This window comes from Anas acuta, chromosome Z (assembly GCF_963932015.1).
Source record: "Anas acuta chromosome Z, bAnaAcu1.1, whole genome shotgun sequence".
NCBI lineage: Eukaryota > Metazoa > Chordata > Aves > Anseriformes > Anatidae > Anas > Anas acuta.
This window is the reverse complement of record NC_089017.1, coordinates 39,101,816-39,123,459: the sequence shown is the minus strand read 5'-3', so window position 1 is coordinate 39,123,459 and position 21,644 is coordinate 39,101,816. Positions and strand designations below refer to the sequence as shown.

The 21,644-nt window shown below is 44.5% G+C and overlaps 1 protein-coding gene and 1 long non-coding RNA gene across 2 annotated transcripts; one reads left to right on the top strand and one right to left on the bottom strand.

Annotated features, from left to right (window-relative positions):
• Positions 1-1,650: 1,650 nt before the first annotated feature.
• CTSL (cathepsin L) lies at positions 1,651-6,890 on the bottom strand. Its single transcript, XM_068666595.1, has 8 exons — positions 6,735-6,890; positions 6,313-6,448; positions 5,799-5,921; positions 5,561-5,716; positions 5,001-5,225; positions 3,280-3,448; positions 2,846-2,963; positions 1,651-2,061 (listed from the first exon to the last, which is right to left on the bottom strand). The coding sequence occupies exons 2-8, from the start codon at positions 6,436-6,438 to the stop codon at positions 1,962-1,964; spliced, it is 1,017 nt and encodes a 338-aa protein (XP_068522696.1). The 5' UTR covers positions 6,439-6,448; positions 6,735-6,890; the 3' UTR covers positions 1,651-1,961.
• Positions 6,891-13,126: 6,236 nt separating this feature from the next.
• Positions 13,127-16,526, top strand: LOC137848371 (uncharacterized). The gene is made up of 2 exons (XR_011091317.1): positions 13,127-13,257; positions 13,821-16,526. It is a non-coding gene; the product is annotated as an uncharacterized lncRNA (long non-coding RNA).
• Positions 16,527-21,644: the final 5,118 nt, after the last annotated feature.

The following is a 21,644-nucleotide window of genomic DNA, read 5'->3' as shown; positions in this document are numbered from 1 at the left end:
AGCAGTTGAAGTATGAGCAGGCTTCATTTGGGGTATCACTGGGTATTTCATTGGATATTTTGTCTTCTCATTTGCACAAAGATAGAAAACCAGTAATACCTTACAACCCGCATTAAAAATTGTTGGCAGACAGGTTTCTGTTCACTCCCAGTTCTGGGGTAGCAAAAATGAAAATATTGCATGTGGAGCTTACGCAGTCACTTCCCTGGCAACACTTTGATCTTGCCTCCTGAACCTACAGACCACTGACATTTCCTTCTAAATGTAATCCTCATGGGGACCACCAATTGATTTCCTTCTTCCTTGGCTTCCTCCATAGCTTCCACCACACAGCATGGATGCTCTCCATAACAGGCATAGCAAGTCAGCCTAATAGCTGCCTTCTAACCGGTATTTCTGCTCTGTGGCTTGCTAAGTAGCCACTGGGTTAAGGGAGGCTCTTCCTTTTAAAAAAAATTGTTTGCAGGGAGATTCAGATCAAAAGAATTCATCTTTAAGAAGTACAGACACACTCACAACTAAGCAATAGTTAAGTTTTGGTTATTCTAAATTCACAGTTTTTTCTTTCAAGGATTTAGGAACTGCTAGCTTAAGACCTGTTGTCACCACAGTAAGGAAATTCAGCTTCCCCAACCTGTAATTCAACTGTTCCCATGTGTGCGTGGCTATCAGACTCAGGAGAAACAGTGTACATGAAAATCTATGTCTTCATAAACCACAAACCCGTGCTGGCCATGCCCATATCCTTCCCCTCCTGCCTAAGTACAAGAGGGGGTAAGTCAACACCCAAAATCCAAGGCAAGACTTCCCCCAGCAGATGTCTTTGGTATTGCTAATTTATCTTGTCAGTACAGGAACTACCAGTACCCAACACATCTCTAAACAACGCTATCTAACAATAGCTGGTAGCTGTGTTTCAACACTACCTATTCGCACAGGAACTAAATCCTCTGAGGGGAGGCAGAGGGCATAATTTAAGTCACAGTGCCATCAACCATACCCGAGGTCACACTAGGAGGGGCTAACTCCAGTTTCCACAGGACAAGAGTTGTTCCCCTCCCCACCAACCCCTTTCCCTAACTAAAGCTGTGGTAGGAGAAAAAGCAGTGAACACACCACAAGCCAGCAACAAGCTTTCTCTTTGCACAGAGTGTTTGCTTTGAGTCTTCTTGCTGTACCCTGTAATGCTCTGGAGACGACTGCCCTGGATGAGCCAGTGTGGCAGGGTGAAAAAAACCACTGGGGCTAAACTTGCTCAGCTGCAATACCACAACCAGGTGCCACATGCAGGACATGAAAATACTCAAGATCTTTGCTATGAAGTATGAAAAGCCACAGAGACAGGACTGCCCCTAGATCACAGGACTGAACCAACGTTCACTCACAGCCAAATTGCAGGACAGCAAGCAGTTTCAAGGAACGAGGATCAAAGTTTTCAGTCACTTTTTACTTTTGTAGTAAAGGCATTTTTTCTGCTATCCCTTGTAAATTTGCATCACAAGTACTACATTCCATTTGATAACAGCTTTTAGCCATTCCCAAACAGTTACAAAAATGCAACTGATGAAGAGATAGACTTCCATTATGATTAAGGATGCCTAACACATGAGACCCAAGTGGAAAAAACAGACCAAAAAGCCAAGTCACCTGTACACGCTAGCTTAAGTGTTTATTTAAAAAGTAAACTGTTGGGCACATTGAAATTTAAAAAAAAAAGAAAAATACATAGAAGAACCTATTAGATTAAGCAGTTAAAAGGCAGCAATATTACAAGCTGTTTACATACCAACATATACATTAATTTAAAACAAGTGGCATGTCACCAACATGTAAAACAGACTTCAAAAGTTTAAAAAAAATCAAGTTGACTTTTGAAGAATATAAGTCTACCACATGTGTGAACATGGGTTTGGTCATTCAGTTTAAAATCCCCTTTTGCACTGAAATGTTCAGTCTTCAAATTATACAAGTGGATAACTAGCAGCTGTTGCTATTCCACAGTGGTTCTTCCTGTCTTTGGCCATGTAGATATATCCTTTGTCACCCCACTTCTCACCCCAGCTGAAATTAGAAGTGAAAGGTTTATTTTAATACTCTGAAAGACTTATTTATCATTCCCCCCCTGCCCTCCCAAAGCATTTACACTGAAAACTGCTGCCTTCTACCTTCAGGTAAAATTGAAACAGCTGGAACAAAATTGCTTTCCAGCAAAAAAAAAAAAAAAAAATGCATGTTGCAGAAGAAGCATCTCAAGCTCACAGGAACAGTGCAGCAGGATTACAGGTACTTGAAGCTCAGACACTGCTCCCTGACAACTAAGGGAGGACAGAGACTGCAAGCAGCATGAGGGCAGTGCCCCAGTAATGTGGAGAGCATGAGACAAACTCATGTGATGTGCCCTTCAGCACTAATATGTTGTTTTCCCTCCAGACTAGGAGGGTAACCCCATTTTTAAAGTTCAAATGTTACCATATTTCACACAAGTAAGCAGTCCCACTGCTTCTGAAATTCCATTACCTCTGACACTGCCACAACCTGTTTTTCCTCCTGCTCCCCATGCAACTCCAACATCTACTAGCTCTATGAGCTGCTCCAGTACCAAGCTCTCAAATTAACTGAACATGCAGAAGAATGAGATTACTGCTTGGGATTTGCTGTTAGACAGCCAGCAGCCTGAGCTGGCTTTTAACTTTTGCTATGCAATGCCCTGAGAACAACCTCCAGACTTTCTCTATGCAGATTTCAACTGTTGTTGCTTCCCTCTTATCCCAAGAGAGGAACTACTCTCCCTCCTCTGCCACCCCCAAAAAGCACCAGGCACAAAGGAAAAAAAAAAAAATCTTACCTGTTCTTAACAATCCAATATTTCTTCCCATCTACATCTTCACCCTCAAAACCATAACCTACAACCAGAACACCATGGTCCAAGTCTTCACTGCTACAGTCTGGCTCATAGTAGATACCTGAGGGGGTATAAATTCACATGTCAATAAGCTCTCCTGCAGGAAACCCTTCTTCCCCACCAAAATCCTTGTTTCAAACTGTGTTGCACAGCTTCTTGATATAGTCAGAAAGGAGTGACAAGTGAAATGTATCACTGGGAGGAACTAAGGAACACATGCAAACATATGCAAGAGAAGTACCAAGTGTGGGAACCTGGACTAAAATTAAAAGGACTCTTGATTGTATCCTACATCAGTTTTCTCTGTTCATTAAACTGAAGGGTAATGAATAACGAGTATTCAAAGAGTTCTCTGCATGCAAATTGCTAATACCCACCTGACTGATAAAACTGGAATGAAGAGTGGCCTGCATCAATAGCAACAGACACTGGACCCACAGCTGCTACTGCTTTCATGAGAGCTCTTTCATGTCCTTGGGGGATGTCAACAAAGCCAGTGTCATTAGCAGCATTGTACTCTGCCTTGTAGCGACAGTCTTCATCATCCTGAATAAAAAAAGTCAGATATTACATAGTTCTCTAGCTTACACACAGGTGAACACAGGAACTACCAGACATTCCAGAAATACACTGCCTTGAAAGCAAAAGACTGAAAAAGGATCTGGTTGTTCCAGCAGTGCTTTGAAAGGAGAAGACCAGAAGGAAAACAGGGAAGCTGCTTCTGAGTTTCTCAAAGATGCAGAAAAAGTAAAATGCAAAGGGCAGTAGGGCCCATAAGGAAAGCTTTACTGGGATGCAGGGGACCATCACATCCTGGAACACTGCATTCTTTGGTAGGCAGGACAAATCTCTTTTCAGAGAGGATGAAGCCCAGAATGCATTAATAGGCAATGGAAGAGAGCCAACTATTCATTAATTACAAAGCAGTCCAGAAACTGCTCATTGAACAAGCACTTAAATCCACAATTTTAGTCTGTCAGTCTGGAAAACTGTACAGAATTACTTGGAAGTTACTCATTAATATTATATGGACTTACAGCATTCCTGTATTTTGGGCTGCTTCTCTGTCTTTTTTTATACACACACAAACTGAACCGTGTGTACCACAGGCACTTACTTTAGGAGAGGGGCTTAATTTGTAAGTTTGGGCATTTGACATCAGAATAGAAATTTGTGTGTCCCTGCTCTACCCATGTGATAAATTAGAGCTCTCTAGAGCTCTTTAGTTGCCTCTCCAACTAAAGGAACATGGACACATGCCTCAGATATTTACTTTTTGTACTCAGCAAGTTAAGCACTTCCTACAATCAACTGGAACCTCTGGAAGAGCCAAGTTTACAAAAAAAAAAAGCAATTACAAGAATACAGGTAGACAGGAATTCAAATCCATGGTTTGTGTTATTCACAGTGAATGGCACTGCTACTGCACATTCAGTCAACAAAAAACTGCAAGGCAAGACACTCTCTAGGGAGTACTACTCCAAGTGTAGTGGCAAAGCCCAAAGCTTAGACTCACATGACACCATTTATTACTGCTCTTTTGTCCCCTCCTCATGCCTGTTGAGCTTTTGGTAGATCATTAGAGGTATTTTAAAAGTCTGCCCATTATGTGCATTTATGCACATGTAGTCCAGAAGTAGAGCATAAGGCATTGCCAACAACCACCTGAGAAGACTCGCACCTGCTCAAGAATTACTTGGTCTACAGGCAGCAATCCTGTAATAGCTTAGCTATGAGAAGTAGAATCGCACCCCTAAGATTAAGCATTAGTTCTGGCAGGAGCCAGGTCTTGGTTTTGTGTGTCAACCAAGATAAAGCATGGCATCTGATAGGAGGGCACCAACGAGTGGGAGGAATAAAAATATTTGCTCTAGTTTTTCCAACTGGTCTGGTAAGATTGTGACCTCAAAGAACAATGTAGTATGTGATTCTGACTGAACCTGGGGCTAACAGACATTCCAGTTTTCTTTGGGAAGATGCAAGAGGAAAAGCAGATGCACTGAGGGCTACTTAAGCATTTTCCTTTCTAGGGACAAGTTTCCCAACACATACAGTTTGTTCATACAAAAGATGGAACACATGCAGAAAGTTCACTTACCTTTGCAGTGTATGGGTAGGATTCCTCTGAGTCAATTCCCCCATTATCCTGCACATACTGGAAAGCCTGGTCCATGAGACCACCATTGCAACCTTGATTGCCTTCGGGGCGGGAGCAGTCCACCAGATTCTGTTCACTCAATGAAACAAGCTTGCCGGTTTTTCTGAAGTGCTGTCCTTCGAGAGCTCCTGTAGTGCTGAAAGCCCAGCAAGAGCCACACTGACCCTGAAGCAAGAAGTGAAATCACAAGTTACAACTAACTTTGACAGATTAAGCAATTACAGTTCCCATGCCACCAATCTAAACTTGAAAAAGGCAAAAGCCTCAAGTCCAACTTTTGTTCCAAGCTCCCCCAGCGTTCAGGAAACAACACTACATTTCAGTTCTTAGACATTTAGTACAGGACATCTAAACAATTCTAATGGAGTACAGCAATTTTCCTGAGATGAAGCTCAATTCAGTGTGGTTGCACTAGACTTCACAAGTCAAAAGCATTTTTCCTGTAGGGAAATGAAGGCAGCACTCAGAAAACTGGTTAAAAATTGACCATCATAGAATACCTGGTCTTTAACTGGAGTTACATATCCTTTCTCTCTCCAGTCTACAGACCGTGGTGCTTCAAGGAAGTTGGGCTCAAGAAACTGGGATCCTCTGTACTTCCTTCCTGACTTCTTGTGTATATAGCCATTCATCAGCTGTCTGAACTCCTCAGTCGTCTGAAGAAAATTCAAAACAATGCAGTCACCACCTATTACGCACTGTTGTTTAGAAGTGGATGTTTCATATCTCAGTACATACCATGTCACCAAACTGATTCATTCCCAACTTGTAGCTGTGTTTTCCTAGTGAGTGATCCAGGTTATGGAGTTCAATCATTTTCAGATTCTTCTCCCACACCACTCTTCTCCAGCTTTCCTCTCTCTGAGGGACCAGAAAACAATGTATTTTAAGGAGAGGGTTCACATAAAATTTCGGTGGAGTGATAGCGTTCTTTCCTATGGCTTGTGTACTCAAACAAACATTGACTCATCCAGCAAAGAGTTAGGATAGTGCTTCAGAGCTGGCCATCTCACCACCCCATGCTAAAAGCCAGCACAGTACCGCTGGGTGTTTATGTAAGCCAAGCAAAGGGACCTAGGGAGCGGGGGGATTATCTTTCACAAACGCAGACCGTGGCCAGCGTTAAATAAAGCAAAGCAGTCATGACTCAGCTGACGGGGCCCTGTGGAGCCACACACCGCCCCGCCAGGCTCTCAGCTCAGGGCAGCCCTCACCTCACGGCAGTCCTCCCTCACCTCATGGTAGCCCTCACCTCATGGTAGTCCTTGCTGTGCCACGACTTCCACAGCTGCCAGTGGCCGTCCAGGTCGGGGTCTACCCTGGGCGCCGCGGAGGCCAGCCCCAGGCAGAGGGACAGCAGGGCGAGACCCACGTTCATGCTGGCAAACCTGCGGGGCGATGAGGCAACACGGCTCAGACGAAAAACAACGCACACAGAGGAGCAAAACACAGCACGGCCCGGCCCTGCTCTGCCCTTCTTTTCCTTTTCCCTTCCTTTCTCTTCCCGTCCCTTCCCTGGGAGCCTGCGGAATGGCGGCTCCGTGCCGCGGGCCCGCCCCGCCGCGGGGCGGCCATGCGGGACCCCCCCCCCTCCCCGCTGGCAGCGCCGCCTGCGGGGCTCCCGCTCTCTTCTCCCCTTCCTTCCCTTCCCTTTCTCCCTCCGTCCCCGCTCACCTCGCTCGGTCCCGGCGCTGCCCTCCCCGGCTCCCAGCCCCGCGGCCCCTCTTATAGCCGCCGCCGTGGCCGTGCCCGCCCCGCCGCCACCATTGGAGGCCGGGCCGGGCAGCTCCGCACCGCCCGCAGGGGCCGAGCCGGGGCTGTGTGGGGGGAGCTGCGGGTGGGAGCAGGGCGAGACCCCCCCCGGATCCGTGCCCTGGGGGCTCAGATCAGGGCTGCCTGAGGCAAAGCAGGCGGCTCGGCTTCGTCTGCTCGCCCTGTGCCCCCGGGAGGGTGAGCGAGCCTGCCCCGGGCTGAGGGTCGGGGCGGAGGTGAGGTATTGAGTCCATTGCACATGGACATAGGGCACATCGGATCGGATCAGGAGGAGACAGGCTTTATTTTCAACAGGGTGCTTGCCACGAGGAGCAGAGTGTACCAGGTTCCCCCCCGTGCCAGGTTCCCCCCATAAGCTCTGGTAAAGCCAGCATTTCGGAGTGCTTTCGCTTGCACACTGCAGAGTGAAAAAGCCAGGGTTTGTAAGCTGTTGCACAACGGCAACAGGACAGAAATCACATGATGCCTGCTTCTCCCTTTTTTTTGATGTCTTGAGACACAAACTGTGTCATAACACATTAAGAAAAGCAATACGTGTTTCCTTGCACAGATTATCGCAGGAGCAGGGTGGCCTGGAGAAGCCCCACAGAGCCAAATTCACACTGGGAAGCTGGAGAGGCTGGCTCTTCAGTGTCCCCGTGCAAGTCTCCTGTCGCTGAACTGGTGTACTGATTCCACAAAAACCGTGAAGTGTAAATACACCTAAAAATGGTGCTCCTTAATGAGTCAGCAATCATGCGCCAGCCTTGCAAAACCTTGGATAAAACAAGGTATTTTAAAGCCCAGCTGTTTGCTGAAGCCAAAGCTTGTGTACAAACACTCAGGACTGGCCTAGCAGTATGGTTTACACGCATACAGCCATGTCGGTCTGAGCAGGAAAATGAGACATTGTATAAAAGAAATGTTGAAAACACTTCATCAGAATTGGACTGCAGCAAATGCATGCTGGAGGCATTACAATTTTTAGTAATTACCTACTTATCGTTTTTAATAGTTGCTTTGCAAAGGTGTGTTATCGTATTTCTAGTGGTCTTTATGGCTAAAATTTCTAAAAGCTCCTATTTTGCTTTCAATTATTATGGTTTGTTACAGCTGCTGGCTGACTGACTATACAACCACCGTAGAAACATTTTTTAAAGCAACAAAAAAAAGTGTGACACAAGCTGCAAGTCAACAGTGCACATTTGCACAAGATAAAGTGCATAAAGATCTGACAAAAATAAGCCACATGTACTTATGCTTTTTATTGAAAAAAACATACACGTTTCTACATGGCAAACAACAGTTTCAAGACCAGCCTTTTCAAAGGAAAATGATTAATTTCCTTACTTGTAAAGGAAAATTAAAATGCATACATTGAATAAGAATAGTCATTTGTTTCTTTCCAACATGAAACTTTTCACTACCTAACAAATTCACATGAAAATACTTCATGACAGTAGAATGATTTTCATAGTTTGACTAACGTATAGATAGGGTTTGAGGGTGGGTGGGATTTGAGTTGTGGGATTTGAAATGTTTTTATTCACAGCTTTGTACAGATATTTTCTGTGCAGTGGAACTTCAGTCCTATTTATGCTGGCTTTGTTTCTGCAGTTGTATCTGATACCAACTGAGCATTGAAAGGCTACTATTAAGTTCCCAGTGAACTGTGGACAAGGACTGCTTTTTTAAAAGGGCAAGAAGTCTAGCTGGCATGACAGAAGGTAAGGTCAAAATTACAGAAAGTCTTGCACCATGAATCACATGTCTGCTGCTCTGTAACGCACACTGGGATACACCAAGAGAAACCAGTGCTTTTGCAAATGATAAGAGGTCCTGTCGCTTTGGGAAGTTACCATGCCATCAGCTAGCATGAGATCCCACAGCGTACGTGCTGTACTCTGCTGCCTGTCCTTGTGAATACTCTCTGTGCATGTACACACACACACACACACACACACACAAATGCCTGATACCATTTTCTCTTTGGAGATAAGTTCACACACTGAGCTTATTTAGCTACCTTATAGAGGGAAATATCAACAGAGAATTTCTTGAAATTCTTGAAGGTAACAGGAATACTTTCACCTTCAGTGCGTGAAATTTCAGCTTGCTCTGAGTCATTACTATTGTGTGGACATATCAGTTCCCCAGGTATTTTCATAGGTCTTCCAGCTACTTTCCCTATGTTTTTCTTTGCCATTTCCTCAACAAACTCTTTATCTGTGTGTATGATTTCTGCTCCTCCCCAATCTATTCTTACTTTAATTATTGTACATTGGTGAAGATTCTGCCTCTGTACCATCAGTACTCCCCAGGCCATCTTACCTAAACTATTTATTCAACCCAGCAGCACACTTACTCATCGTGGCTACTCATTAGATGGATCTTGAGGTACCAAATCTCTTTGACCCCTGCTGCGTAGCAAAGATCCAGGAAGCCTGGGAGCCCAGGTACAGAAGCATAAGCATTTGCAGGGGAAATCAGCATGGCAACAATTGTGATCACCCACAACCTGGCCATCACAAGAGTGACATTCAGAAACTTGTGATGGGAAGCTGGCCTTGGACCGTCTCCAACTCCTGTGCAAACAACTGCTGTCTGAGAGTTGTCCTCAATGTGAGGACCGACTGCTGCACTGGCCACACTGCAGAGACTGCTGACAACCTAAATGAAAGTAAAAATGCCATATTATACAGTTAATACATGGTCTTACTGCCAGCACTGCTTGCTACTAGGCAGTAGAAGGTGCTGTCCCAATGCTGTACCTCTGCTCTTTTCTGTACACCACGATCTGTTCACATACCAAATGGCATCATTGTGGTGTTCTGGTGAAGTGACCAGAGGTCCACTGGCAGCATTCAGAGGCAGAAATCATTTCCATCAAACTCTGCTACTTCCTGACACTCTGCTGCAGTCACACCAGCCACAGCAGTCTTTGCTCTATTGAAAACACCTCTGTGGGGACTACTAACCATGTGAGGGTCTTGTGTGCAAAGCACTCCTCTCAGGTTGGCAGAGAGAAGGGCTGAATGTGGGACTTCCTTCAGTTCATCTCTGTAAAGCCTCCAGGAAAGCCGTGCCATTCTGGTCTATAAATATCCATGCTAATTGCAGTAGTCACACTGCTTTCCACAATAATCTAACTATCAAAACTTTAAAGGAAGAAGACCCTTGTCCATTAATTTAAACCTCTCCTTTCTGGAAGGTAACTTTCCAAATTACTCTGAAAATAACAGCTTTTGAGGAACTCTGTATATGCAAAACTTCAAAGACCTGCCACTCTTCTGAGAGGCAAGAATAACACTTTTTGATAACTGGTCATGCTTGCATTGTGACAGCCTCAGAATTGCCACCCACCCTGTAGCTATCTGGCTCCATGAGTTATCAGGTGACAGAGGCTATGTATATCTTAATGGACACGAGAACTTGCATAGTGGGCTGTTACCTCTGCAGCTGGAAGGGTGGACGGAGCACTGATCTCTGGGGAAACATCAACATGAAACTCAGCTGCCCCTGCACATCCCTGGTGTGCAGCACAACCCTCTCCCTCTAGAGAGACTCAGGTTATTTGAACTCAGAATTTCTGAAAATTGTTCTGCGCTTTTAAGCCCTTTCTCATCTTCATTTTCTTGGTCCAAATGTGAAGAGGTGTGGGCCAACCTGTATCTGCCAGGAAAAAAAAGATCCAGACATCCAAAAAGAAAAAACTCCTTGGTAATGGTAGCTGGTTTGCACAGCTGCAGCAGGTTGACAATGTGTCAAAAACATTTGTGCGATGCAAATATAATAAGCTATGTTGTGCTTAAATGTGGCAAGCGTGTGCACTCAAGCAACTCCATGGAGCAGCTATCTCAAAGTGCACCATGATCCTTCCTGAAGTAAGAAAATGAGTGGGTTGTTTGGATGTCATTTATCCAAACTGCAAAGAAAAGACATTTAATTTAGACAAACATTGATTTTTTTTTTTTTTTTTTTTTTTTTTTTTTTTTTTTTTTTGCGTGTGTGTTAATATGAAGACTAGATTTGGCTCTTTATTCCTGGAATACATAAAGCTGAATTGGCTTACTTAAAAAGCTATGACCGTGAACGTGTTTATTTATACCAGGTTAAGTCCCTCTGGCAAATGCAAATTATTGCGTTTCACTGCTAGCATTCACTGTCCAACTTCTGTTAGATCATACCAAGAATGGGGTACCTAACCATTTTCTAGTCACATATATACTTCTGCTCAACAAAATATTGATCCAGTTTAAAGAAACACAAGAACATTTCAAAGAACACTGCACTGATTTTAAATGCCAGTGGCTGGTTTATGTGTAAGAAATGCCAGAGATGCATTTGTGTGAAACAAAACAAAACATCAAACATCAAAAAAAAAAAAAAGTTCAAATTTCTTTTCAGCAACATAATCAAGTTTTGCTTGCATTTTACAGTAAAGACTCTTCTTGCAGAAAACGAATACAGTAAATTTCCAACACCAAAGCGATTGTTTCAGGAAGTTAGGAGGCTGTCAAAAGACTATTGTGGAACAGATATTTCTGTGCCATCTAAAGTGCTTCAGACTTCAGCATGCATTTTTAATGCTAGTTTTAGAAAAGGTTTAGAAATTGCAGGTTGGTGGTGTTTTGTTTGTTTGTTTTTACCTGATTTGATTTGGACGTGACTGGACTGCTAAAAAGACTACCAAAAAAGCCTGGATAGTTTCTCTTCTTCCTTGCAGCTCCATGAAGATTAACCAACCTTTCTCCCTCGCAAGGGCATTCCTCAACAAAGATCTGAGGTCGCTTTGGAGCTTATAATGACCCTTTGGCATTAAATGCGCTAGTAAGCACTCACTTAATCTTTGTTTTGGGTTACTTACTCCCAGGTAAGAAATCAGAATCAAGCTGTGCTTCAGCCGGAGCACCCATAATGAAGTTAGTTGCATCATTATTAGGTTAGACAAGGAAGCAGCGCCTGCTTCCAGGCAACACAGACAGGGTTCTGCCAGCTTTCTGACGACCTCGGCGATGGCTGGGGAGCAGCGACACAGTCCTCCTAAAACACCTTTTTGTTTTCAGCGGTCTTGTGATCTCGCAAGAGCCATCATTTCCTCACCCCAGCGGCAGATAAGAAACTGCATTCCAGCTTCCCCGCTGGCCCACAAGGCAAAGGCGGCTTCATTTACATCTCAATATCTCACCTGGTCACAGGAACTGGGGGCTGATGCAAGGGATTGCTTGCCTTGCAAGAAGGACGGGAGACGAGGGGGAAGGGGAAAAGGGGGGTGTCTATTTTGGCCAGTTCTTCAGGGCTGGGGTTTCTCAAAAGTAGTATTATTTTCCTGCGAGGTTTTCTGCTGAAATTTTCTGTTATATTTGTATGAGTGGAAAAAAAAAAAAAGAAAAAAAAGAAAAAAGGTTGTTTTGGTTTCTTTTTTCTTTTTTTTTTTTTTTCTACCTTAACTTGTATTTTTTTAGAGAGCCTAAATTCTGAATCATACGTGAAGGCAGCTCTGAGTCTTTGACCATGGTGTAACTCATGCACTTTAAAGTGCAAACGTCAGTGAGACTGATTCCTCAGCCTGCACTCAACATCTTCTCTCAATTTCTCGCAGATAGTCATTTCTGAGCTTTGGGAGGTTTATGATTCTAAAAGCTAGCTGGGGGAAATAGTAGGAGGATGTGAGGAAGTATCGTATTAAATTGCTGATGTTGAACTTCACAGACAGAAAATAATTTCCATGTTGTATTGACGTTTCTCTAAAATGTAAAGGACTTTGGTGTTCTTTCTGTCTTGTACTATAAAGAATATCTTTTCAAATTTCACACAAGTGCAAGACTTTCTTATTTTTTTATTATTACTATTATTATTATTTTTTATTATTATTGTAACAGTCTGGAAGTTTCAAATCCAGTCTGTGTTGTTAATTTCCTTTGACCAAGGCCAATTTTTTACTCCCATCTCTACTCTGGAGATCACAGTGAGGGGCATTTTAACAGAATTGCAGGAGGGCTTTGGGGAGTATTTCATATACTGCTTGCTATCTGAAATCACATTTGAATTTAAACAAAAAGAGAGCCAATGTTTCTGTTTTGAAACGGAAGCAGCAATAAAGTTCAGAGAAGTATAAATCTTTAAGTGCTTGAGTGCAAAGTTTGTGCTTCAGCAAGCTGTTGCAAACAGTTGCAGGGCATGAAAGAAAATCTGTTTGTCTGTCTCCTGTTGTTCTTGGAGCAGTGGTGTCTAAAGGGCAAGCTGACATGCTGGAAAGCATTTCCCATGATAAGGATAGAGACTGTGAGTGATGTGAGGAATTATTTTTAAACTTAGAAGTTACAGGCTGGATTTCATTAACAGATCATGTGAGGGAAGGTTAAACAAAACCTGCTTACAGAAGACGAGAGAGGCAACTGAAACAATCAAATGCTGGCTTAAAGTTTGTTTTCCTCACAATCAGGTAAGAGGAAAAAGAAATGCATGCATGTGCTTTTTGGGTAAGAACAGAGGTGACTCACAAATGTTGTTATTTCCCCGTTACAAATGGGAGGACTGAGGCAAAACCAAGCGGTGCCTCTCTGTTGCAGCCAGAGTAATCAAATGAATGACCCATGGATAGTTCACCGTAGGCTTTTCAGTACGGAGTTTTGCCAAGGTGATCAATAATATTTTCCCTCTTCTGGTAATAAAAATAGATGCACAGACTAGCTCATTTAGGGTTTGCAAACATGCAGTATAAATCAGTGCAACATGCATTGCCTTGCCTGACACTGAGGTTCAGTTGAAGCAAGCTCAGCCCATTGAACACCAGGATGCTGATAATTGCTGTCAAATTTACACAGTCATTTCAAATATTTTAATCACTGCTTTTGTAATCACTCTTTAATCACTGTGCCAGATGCACTATACGAGGTCTTTTGTAGGACCTTTCTGGTCACCAAGTACCTTCTGGATTAGAATCTCCTCACTATCAGTTCAGCAGAATCTCTTCTGACCTCTCCCTCTTTGATCATTCTCAACCAGCGGCGCATCCTAAATGTACACCCTGAAGCTTCAGCACAGCACCGCCGAAGGAGAAGGACTTCTGCACTGGTTCCTCATGGAGCTCTGGAAGTGAGTGAGCTCACGGGGACATTCACCTGGATGCGAGATGAAGCTGAAAGGGTTTTACAATAGTTTAGTTAGTGACCAGCATGAAACAAGATTTTTTACAAAGCTATTCCACATTACAGTAATATCTTGATGACTCCGTGCAAGGCCGTAGTATGGCCTCTGCAGAGCTGCGAGCTGAATGCTGCTCCTCTGACTCGTCTCATAAGCAGCTATTAGTTTGTGCAATTTCCTCTTGCTCCATATGGGAACATCCACGGGGATTTTACTAGACATTACCCTCAGGCTTGCAGAAAAGCACAGTGAATGGCTGACATAGTATTCATACAATCACATCTCATCCCTGTCACCATTGTCTTCCTCTTCTCTCAAAGGAGGTGGTTCCCTGGTTTGTGGTCACGCAATGCTAGAAAAGTGGGCTGCCACGGGGTGTTTGCTGTGATGCCTTTGGCCACATACATCTGTGCTGTACTGTTACCCAGCTGCCTAAAACCTGATCTTGCTCAAATCTGCATTTCACCATTCGCGTGCTGGTGTCTTTTACTAGCGGGTCTCTCCCTCCACAGGCGGTATAGCTGGAAGTCAGGGACTTGGGTATCAGCCAAGTAGGCTGTTTTACACACTGGCTTGCAGCAAACTCATTACCCACAATACCCATGATTTGATGCAAAAACCTGACCTTTGCCCATGGCTGGTAAGAGGGTTTGTCCCGATGCCACGTGCCCGGGGTGGGTCCTGCCCCCTGCCCCTGACAGCAGTCCCCCATTAGCATGCCGTGCAGACAGCTGAGCACACACTGCAATCCAAACACAGCGCTGGCCCTTTCCTCTCCCCTGGTTAATTTTGTTAAGGATTTTGTGTTTGACTAAATAATTGACTGTTCAAAACACAGGCTGTGTGTAAGGGACACCGGTCGGGGCTCCTCCGTTTGGCCAGCCTCGCTGCGGGGGCACCAGAGCCACCGTGTGACGCATGTCCCCTCCATGCTGCGGGAATTAGTTCTCCTGGCTGCTCCACCACCACCTCTCTGCTCACAGGCTTCCTCTGCCACAGATTGCCGTGCAATTGTGCACAGGCCCTTAGCCCTGGCACTCACGTCCTGATCCCAGTGCTCTCACAGCCTGGCTGAAAAACATTAACCCCAAACGCCTGCATGGAGACAGACAGCAAGGATGGAAGGAAAGAACAAAAGGACAGTTCAAAATATTCAGCACACTGTACAACATATTCAGTCCAGAATTTACCTATAAAGTCTTATTTTGTGACTACTTTTATTATATGTACTGTGGTAAATATTAATGCTAAACTAGATTATTATTATTATTATTATTATTATTATTATTATTATTATTATTATTATTATTATTATTATTATTCCCTAGCAAGAAGAGTGTTTCTGTAATTATTTTTTTTGTGTGTTTTTGGCACAAAAATGTATCCTTATACATAGCAAAGCACATGTTGTTTTGCATATTGTTCAATGCACTGAATTTGTAACATCCTAAACCATTCACAGAATATACATGAAAATTATGAAAAACAAAGGTAAACGATTAATGTAAGAGCGCATTTTAGTAATGTTCTGCATTTAGTTTACTAATGATAATTTAAACTAAAATGGTCCTCCGCAACAGCATTGAAATTTTCTCCCCTCAAAACAGTCATTGAAACTAAACCTACTGGGTGCTCTGATCAAGTACCAGGGTTAGAATTGTTTGATCTGACTAGAAAGATTTCTCATTCCACACTTTTTTTTTTTTCCTTCCCCTCCTTTACTGCTCAAGCAGGGGTGGCAAAATCGGGCTGAGCCTGGCCCATTCTTCCTCCTGGGTCTGGCTACATTCGACAACTGCAGGTGAAGCACTGCCTGGCACCCAACAGTCACACCTTCAACACCACACCAGCTTATAAAAACCTACCAGACAAAGCCTGGCCAGCACAGACTGTTGTTACAGAGCAGCTGAGGCAGCTCATCCCAGGTGAATGGCTAGCTGTCTGCGCCTGTTTGCCAGTTTATGGGATGCTGGCTCGGCTGAGGGAGCAGGCCCGTGTGCCCAGGCTGCAGCCGGCCCTTATGTCCTTCTGCCCCACAAGAAGCTGGCGTCCTTGGCTTCTTCTGCCAAGTGGCTTCACCTCCTCTGTCCGTGACTTCACCTCGAGTGGCAGAGGTGGTGTGCTGACAGCTCCTCGGGCTGCGGCGGGTACATGAAGACAAGCAAAGGCAGCGTTGCCAAAATCGGGTGATAGCTGGCAGAAGCAGTGTATGAGGGGTTTCTTAATGTGGACCTGGCTTTTTGTCTTCCACCCATCAGGCCGATGCAGCTTCCTTTATGTTCCTTTATGCTCCCTTATGCCTCAACATCTACAAAGCAAAAATGAGCAGGAATAAGCATTTCCTCCCTCCTGCCCCCAGCCCTTATCAGCATGGCCACTCACTGTGAAGCTGGGTTTCACAGAGCACGGGCCCAGCCTTATCACCATCCTTTGAGAGAAGCAGAGGGTAACAGCCACCCTAGATGCTGTGTTAACGCACACATTGTATGTTTGCAGCTCAGCCTTGATTGAAGACAATCAGAACAAAATAAGAAAGAGACAATAAAATACCTCACTGTGATGATATCATGCCTAAATATTTTGCGTTGATTGAATGCTTTCATTTCCTGTGAGTGTTAACTTATGATTCTTTGTTAATTAAGTAGGGAAAAGGGGATCAATCCTGAAAATAATTTGGTACTGCTCTCTCTGTAAGATCTCCACACAACTGTTAAGAAACCTTCCTACAAATTTTCCTACCTAAAGCCTCACTGCAGAGTCAGAGACAAATTGCTGGGGCTGATGAACCAGCATACATGACACTGCAGGGCTGCCTAAACTTTGGGGATGAAAATGAAAGCCAATTATTAAGCTGATTTTTTTTTTTTTTAAGGTAAAATGTTAATACTGTCTTTGAAGAAAGTCTGGAACCATTTGTTTCATGCAAAACACTGGAAAGATAAGAAGAATTCCTTAGCTCAGTTCAGAATTCGTCAGCCCAGACGTAATTCTGCATCCTGAATTGAGTAAGAACTGGAGGAGGAAACAGCAGAAAAGAAATATCCAGGTCTGCTGAGATCTTTGCTGAGCTGCTGCTGTTCTCCTCCTCAAGCAGAGAAGCTGTGGAGGATGCTGGCTGCGTGTTCTCCCATACTATCCCAGCAAAGGGATGTTCATATCAACCCATGCGCAGGATGCAGTGCTCTTTTTTCTGGTAAGACTCTGCAGATAGAGGGACTTGGGTGACTCTTTATAAATACTTAACAGGTAGGATATATAATAAAAGCACAGTTTTGTCCTCAAGTCCCTGGACAACCTTCTCGTCACCTTCAGTTGTGCACTTGCAGTCACATACCTGCATAACTAGCTTGCTTTCCTGCTGCTTTCCCCCTGTTTCAGTTGTTCCTCCCTCCCACCTGGTCTGGGAACAACCAGGGTTACCTCACCTTACTCAAACAGTCTTGAAGTTACTAACCCAACTGTTTTTCTCACTAAGTTGAGAAAGGGCATACCACAATGCAGGGGCTTCTTATAAATAGAGAGTGTGAGCAGAAATTCAGCATAACCAGCTTTTTCCATTTTCCTGTTTTGGAAGGACAAAAGAATACTCAGTTTCATGTGAATCATAGTGAAGTGCACAACACCTTAATCCTGCATCTTTATGTAGGCTGAGCTCAAAGAACGTCAGAAAGAGTTTCATAGGTAGTCAACGCAAAATAAACCAAATAAACCACGAGACTCACACTTGTCCTGCTTGTGCTCGATCATCAGTATATTCTGTTGTTTTTAACCCTGTTCTCCTAAGAACATGAGAGACCTAGGGGATCTCATCAGCCGTGTGTTGGTTTCCCTCCTCCTGCATCTGCTGAGCACATTGGCTGCTGTGAATCAGCTGTGAAAGGGAGCAGAAATCTCCAACTTGTCCCAAGGGTGAGAAGAAAACCAAAAGAGCGCCTCTGCTGAGGGAACGCCAGGCACTGTGCAGCCGTCACTAGACAGTGCTCGGCAGCTGCCAGTGCTCACTGACACGGCACGTACGGCTCCTGCAACACAGCTTCTCCTTGCCCAGTGCAACTGGAAAGGGCTACAGAGAGGAAAGGATTGCAGTGTCATTGGGATGAACAGGAGACAGAAGAGAGAACCAAAGATACGGAATCACTTTTTTTCTTCCATCCATGTTGCTCAGCGGTCTCCGCAGTGGGTTTTCCCATTTACTTGCACAAGGTCTTATAGCTGCCTCTTTACCACTACTGCAGACAGACAGACTCCTGAAAAAAATGAGTCATAACTATGAAGAGCAAGAGGGAGCATATGACTACCTGAACTCCTTCTGTAAAGAAACTGGAGTCCATCGGAGCAAAAGAGCAATACAGTATCGATGGCTCGGAACACCAAGCCTTTGCAGTGCAAGCAGGTAGTCTGCAGACAAAGGAGGAGGCGAAAGCAGTCTGAGTTTTGCTTTTGTGTTTGGCTGATTTTGATTATGTGAAGTCTGCTGGGGTATGTGAAATCACTGTACAGATTGAGCTCTCTGTGACTGCCAAGTATGATGTGTCAATGTACTTATCAGTAGCAGAAACCAATAATGATAATGATATCAATGATTTTTTTTTTTTAACTAAACATCTTAGAAAAGCAGTTAGACTGAAGTAGTCAGCACTAAAGACCATCATATTGGATGAAGAATCCATTACTTAATAAAAGCTTTAAAAATAGGGCACTTTCCTGTTTCTATAGATGGCACTTCCAAAACACTTGGCAGGAACCTCCAGCCATCCCAGCTCTGAAGGCAGTGAAAACCGTGCCCTGTAAGGTTATCCACAGAGGTGATTTCCTATAATTCTGCAGACTCACTCACATGAATAAACTATATTCAAGCCTTTAAATGTTTGCAAGGTCAAGCACTAAACACCTAAGCTATCTGCTTCAGTGGGATGGAGGAATTAGTCCTTTCTAGTCAGGAAATAGCTGATAACACTAAGTCTTTTATCCACTTATAATGCAGCGTCTCAATATTTTTCAGCACTGCTGCACTAAATTTTGTGAAAACTATAAAATAAAAAAATGATTACAGCCAGGTTAAGGGTACACATATGCAGTCCTACTGAAGAAAATGTGTTTTCTTCACAGTATATAAAGTAAGACAGTATTTATCAGAGGTCTAAAGGGAGAGTAACCTGACATTTCTGTTGTGGAAACAGCTAGCAGGATAAATCAACAACTTTATAAGAGTTGTGTAAGTACATTGTATGCTATGGAGGCCCAGTGGGATTGCTGAGAAGAAATTTTTGCCCTAACACAAAGCTGCCATTAAGCTCATGCAGCCATTTTTGCAGGTGCTATGCTCCTTGCAGAGTATGAGGATCATTACGTTTTGTATGAGCCTGCACAGGTGTTGCAGCAATATTTCATAGTTATATACAACCTCTGTCCAAGGAGCGCAAGCTGAGAGCGCAAGCTGAAGGCTTGGATAAAGTGAATTGGTGGTGGTGCTGCTGCTGCTCTTTCTGCACAATTTGTTTCATGCTGGGGGCGTGCTTTTCATACTTTTCCAGGCCCTTTTTTTTTTTTTTTTTTTTTTTTTCTCAGAGGTTATTAACACTCACACATGGGGAAGAGAAGGCTCTGAGGATCATTAGCTGAGCATTTTCTTTAGGCAGAGGTGATGAGGTAATGCCAGCCACAGAGGAGTTAAGTTGTTGCTCACTTGTACATGGAAACTAGAAGGCTGAGGGCAGGGGATCAATACTTCTGTTTTACATAGCCCTTGTTATGGCCTTTTTTTACTTGTCTTTAAGCCTTGCCTTACATGCTTTCTTCTCTTACAGCCTCTGTAAAGTTTTCTGTGGTCACTTGAAGAACTTAATTTCTTCTGAGCTTCCTCAGGCTGGAATAATTTTATTTATTTATTTATTTATTTATTTATTCCTCTTTGACTAAGTAAGTCATCCCCAGTGCTGTAAACGTTCCTTCCATCTCTTGCTATCCTCTTCCTCAGGTTGTTTCTCCTGTCAGAAAAGCTCAGCTCTCTATCTGTGTGGAGAAGGTAACAGGAAGGACAGCGTAAGCCAGGAGATGGTGGGCAGGACAGCTTCAGCCAGAGAGCTGGACAAAGAAAGACATCATGTTTTCTCTTTGAAAGACAAAACAGCTTCGAGGCTCTGCTTGCAGAAATGGCAGGTGCTTAGAGACACTCTTGTCCAGCCAAGCATTTACAGAGATGTGTGAGCACGTTGAGTAGGGCCCTGCTAGTGTGGTGACTTCAGATGGTCGTGTCCACACATGACATGTTCAGCTTGCAGCTATAGCAGTCAAATGTTTTGCCAGTAGCTTGGGTCGGCATAGTCCTATTTTCCCATTAAATAGGTCACAACATAGTTTTTTGTTTTGTGCTCCTGTTTACCACATTCTTACCCTGGCTGACAGATAGCCTGAAGGCACGATGTTGCAAAGGGGCAGTGGGGTGGACACAGGCCCTCTGATGACAGATAGTTCCCTCTTGCTCTGGGGTGGCCACAGTGAAGTTTTAAGAAATATTTCCCTCTTGCTCTGGCACGGAGGTACTGCAACAATGCCCTCTGTCCTTCCACGGTGGACAGAAGGTGGGAGGAGAGGGGCCAGGGCACGCTGTGCCCTGCGGTGTGGTGACTGCAGTGCTGTGCCCCAAGGAAGAGGCTGCAGCCCCTGCAGGGGTGCGCTCCACACCTCTGGAGGCCTCCCCTTGTTTTGCCAGGAAGCATACCGGCCGCACAGGAAATCTGGTGTAATAGATATGTGGTTGCGTTGCGAAAAAACAAGACCACATGAAATCACCACGTTTGTTTATCCTCCAAAATGGTCAGGAGAGAGGCCCCTCGACCTTTTCCAGAGGTGAATTGAACAGACTGTGCGTCCACGGGTGACAGGGGCCAAAGGAGAGACCGTCCCTCTCACCTCCCAAAGGCAGGTGTGCTGATCGGAGCTGAGGAAGGGCCGTAAAGCAGCCAAACAAAGGAGGAGTGTTGCAACACCCATTTTGAAATGAACCTGTTTGTGACGAGCGGTGACTCTGGCAATATGTATGCAATGATTCATACCAAAGTGCAGCACCTGCAGTTTTAGTCCGGATGACTTTTAGGACAGAAGCAGCAGCAAATGCACTTCTAACGTTTCGGGAACAAGAAGATGAGCATCGGGGTGGCCCTGGGTCTGCTGTTAACTTACTGCGGGGCGCGTGAGTGTTGGCAGGGCCATCCCTCCATGGCAAGGTGCAGCTGCCTCGTGACGGTGACAAAGAGGGGTCCAGGAGGCTGTCTCTCTCTCAGTATCTCCTCTCTCTTTCATGTGGTAATTGCAATTGCAAGGGACTCCTACCTGGCATTCATTAAACCATGTGAGGGCTCTTGGATATTGCCCTCAGAGAGTCCCTTGCACCACCTCCTGCTTCCCCAGGGTGACAAGGCATTTCTTATCTCTGTCTGTGCTGGGACAGCGTCTGCTGCTGTCTGAGGGCCCTGGGCACTCGTCGGCAGCCTCCTGACAGCAGTCTGTGCTGGCAGACGCACACATTATTCCCTCAGTGCAGCTGATAAGCAAACTGCCACAGCCAGGAGGTCAGCGGTGGTCGCTGCTGTGCCTGGGGACAGCTTGGGTGTCTGCTCCCAGAAACCAACCCAGTTCCAGTGGGCTGCCAGGGCAGCAGCAGGCGGTAACACGGGGGGACAC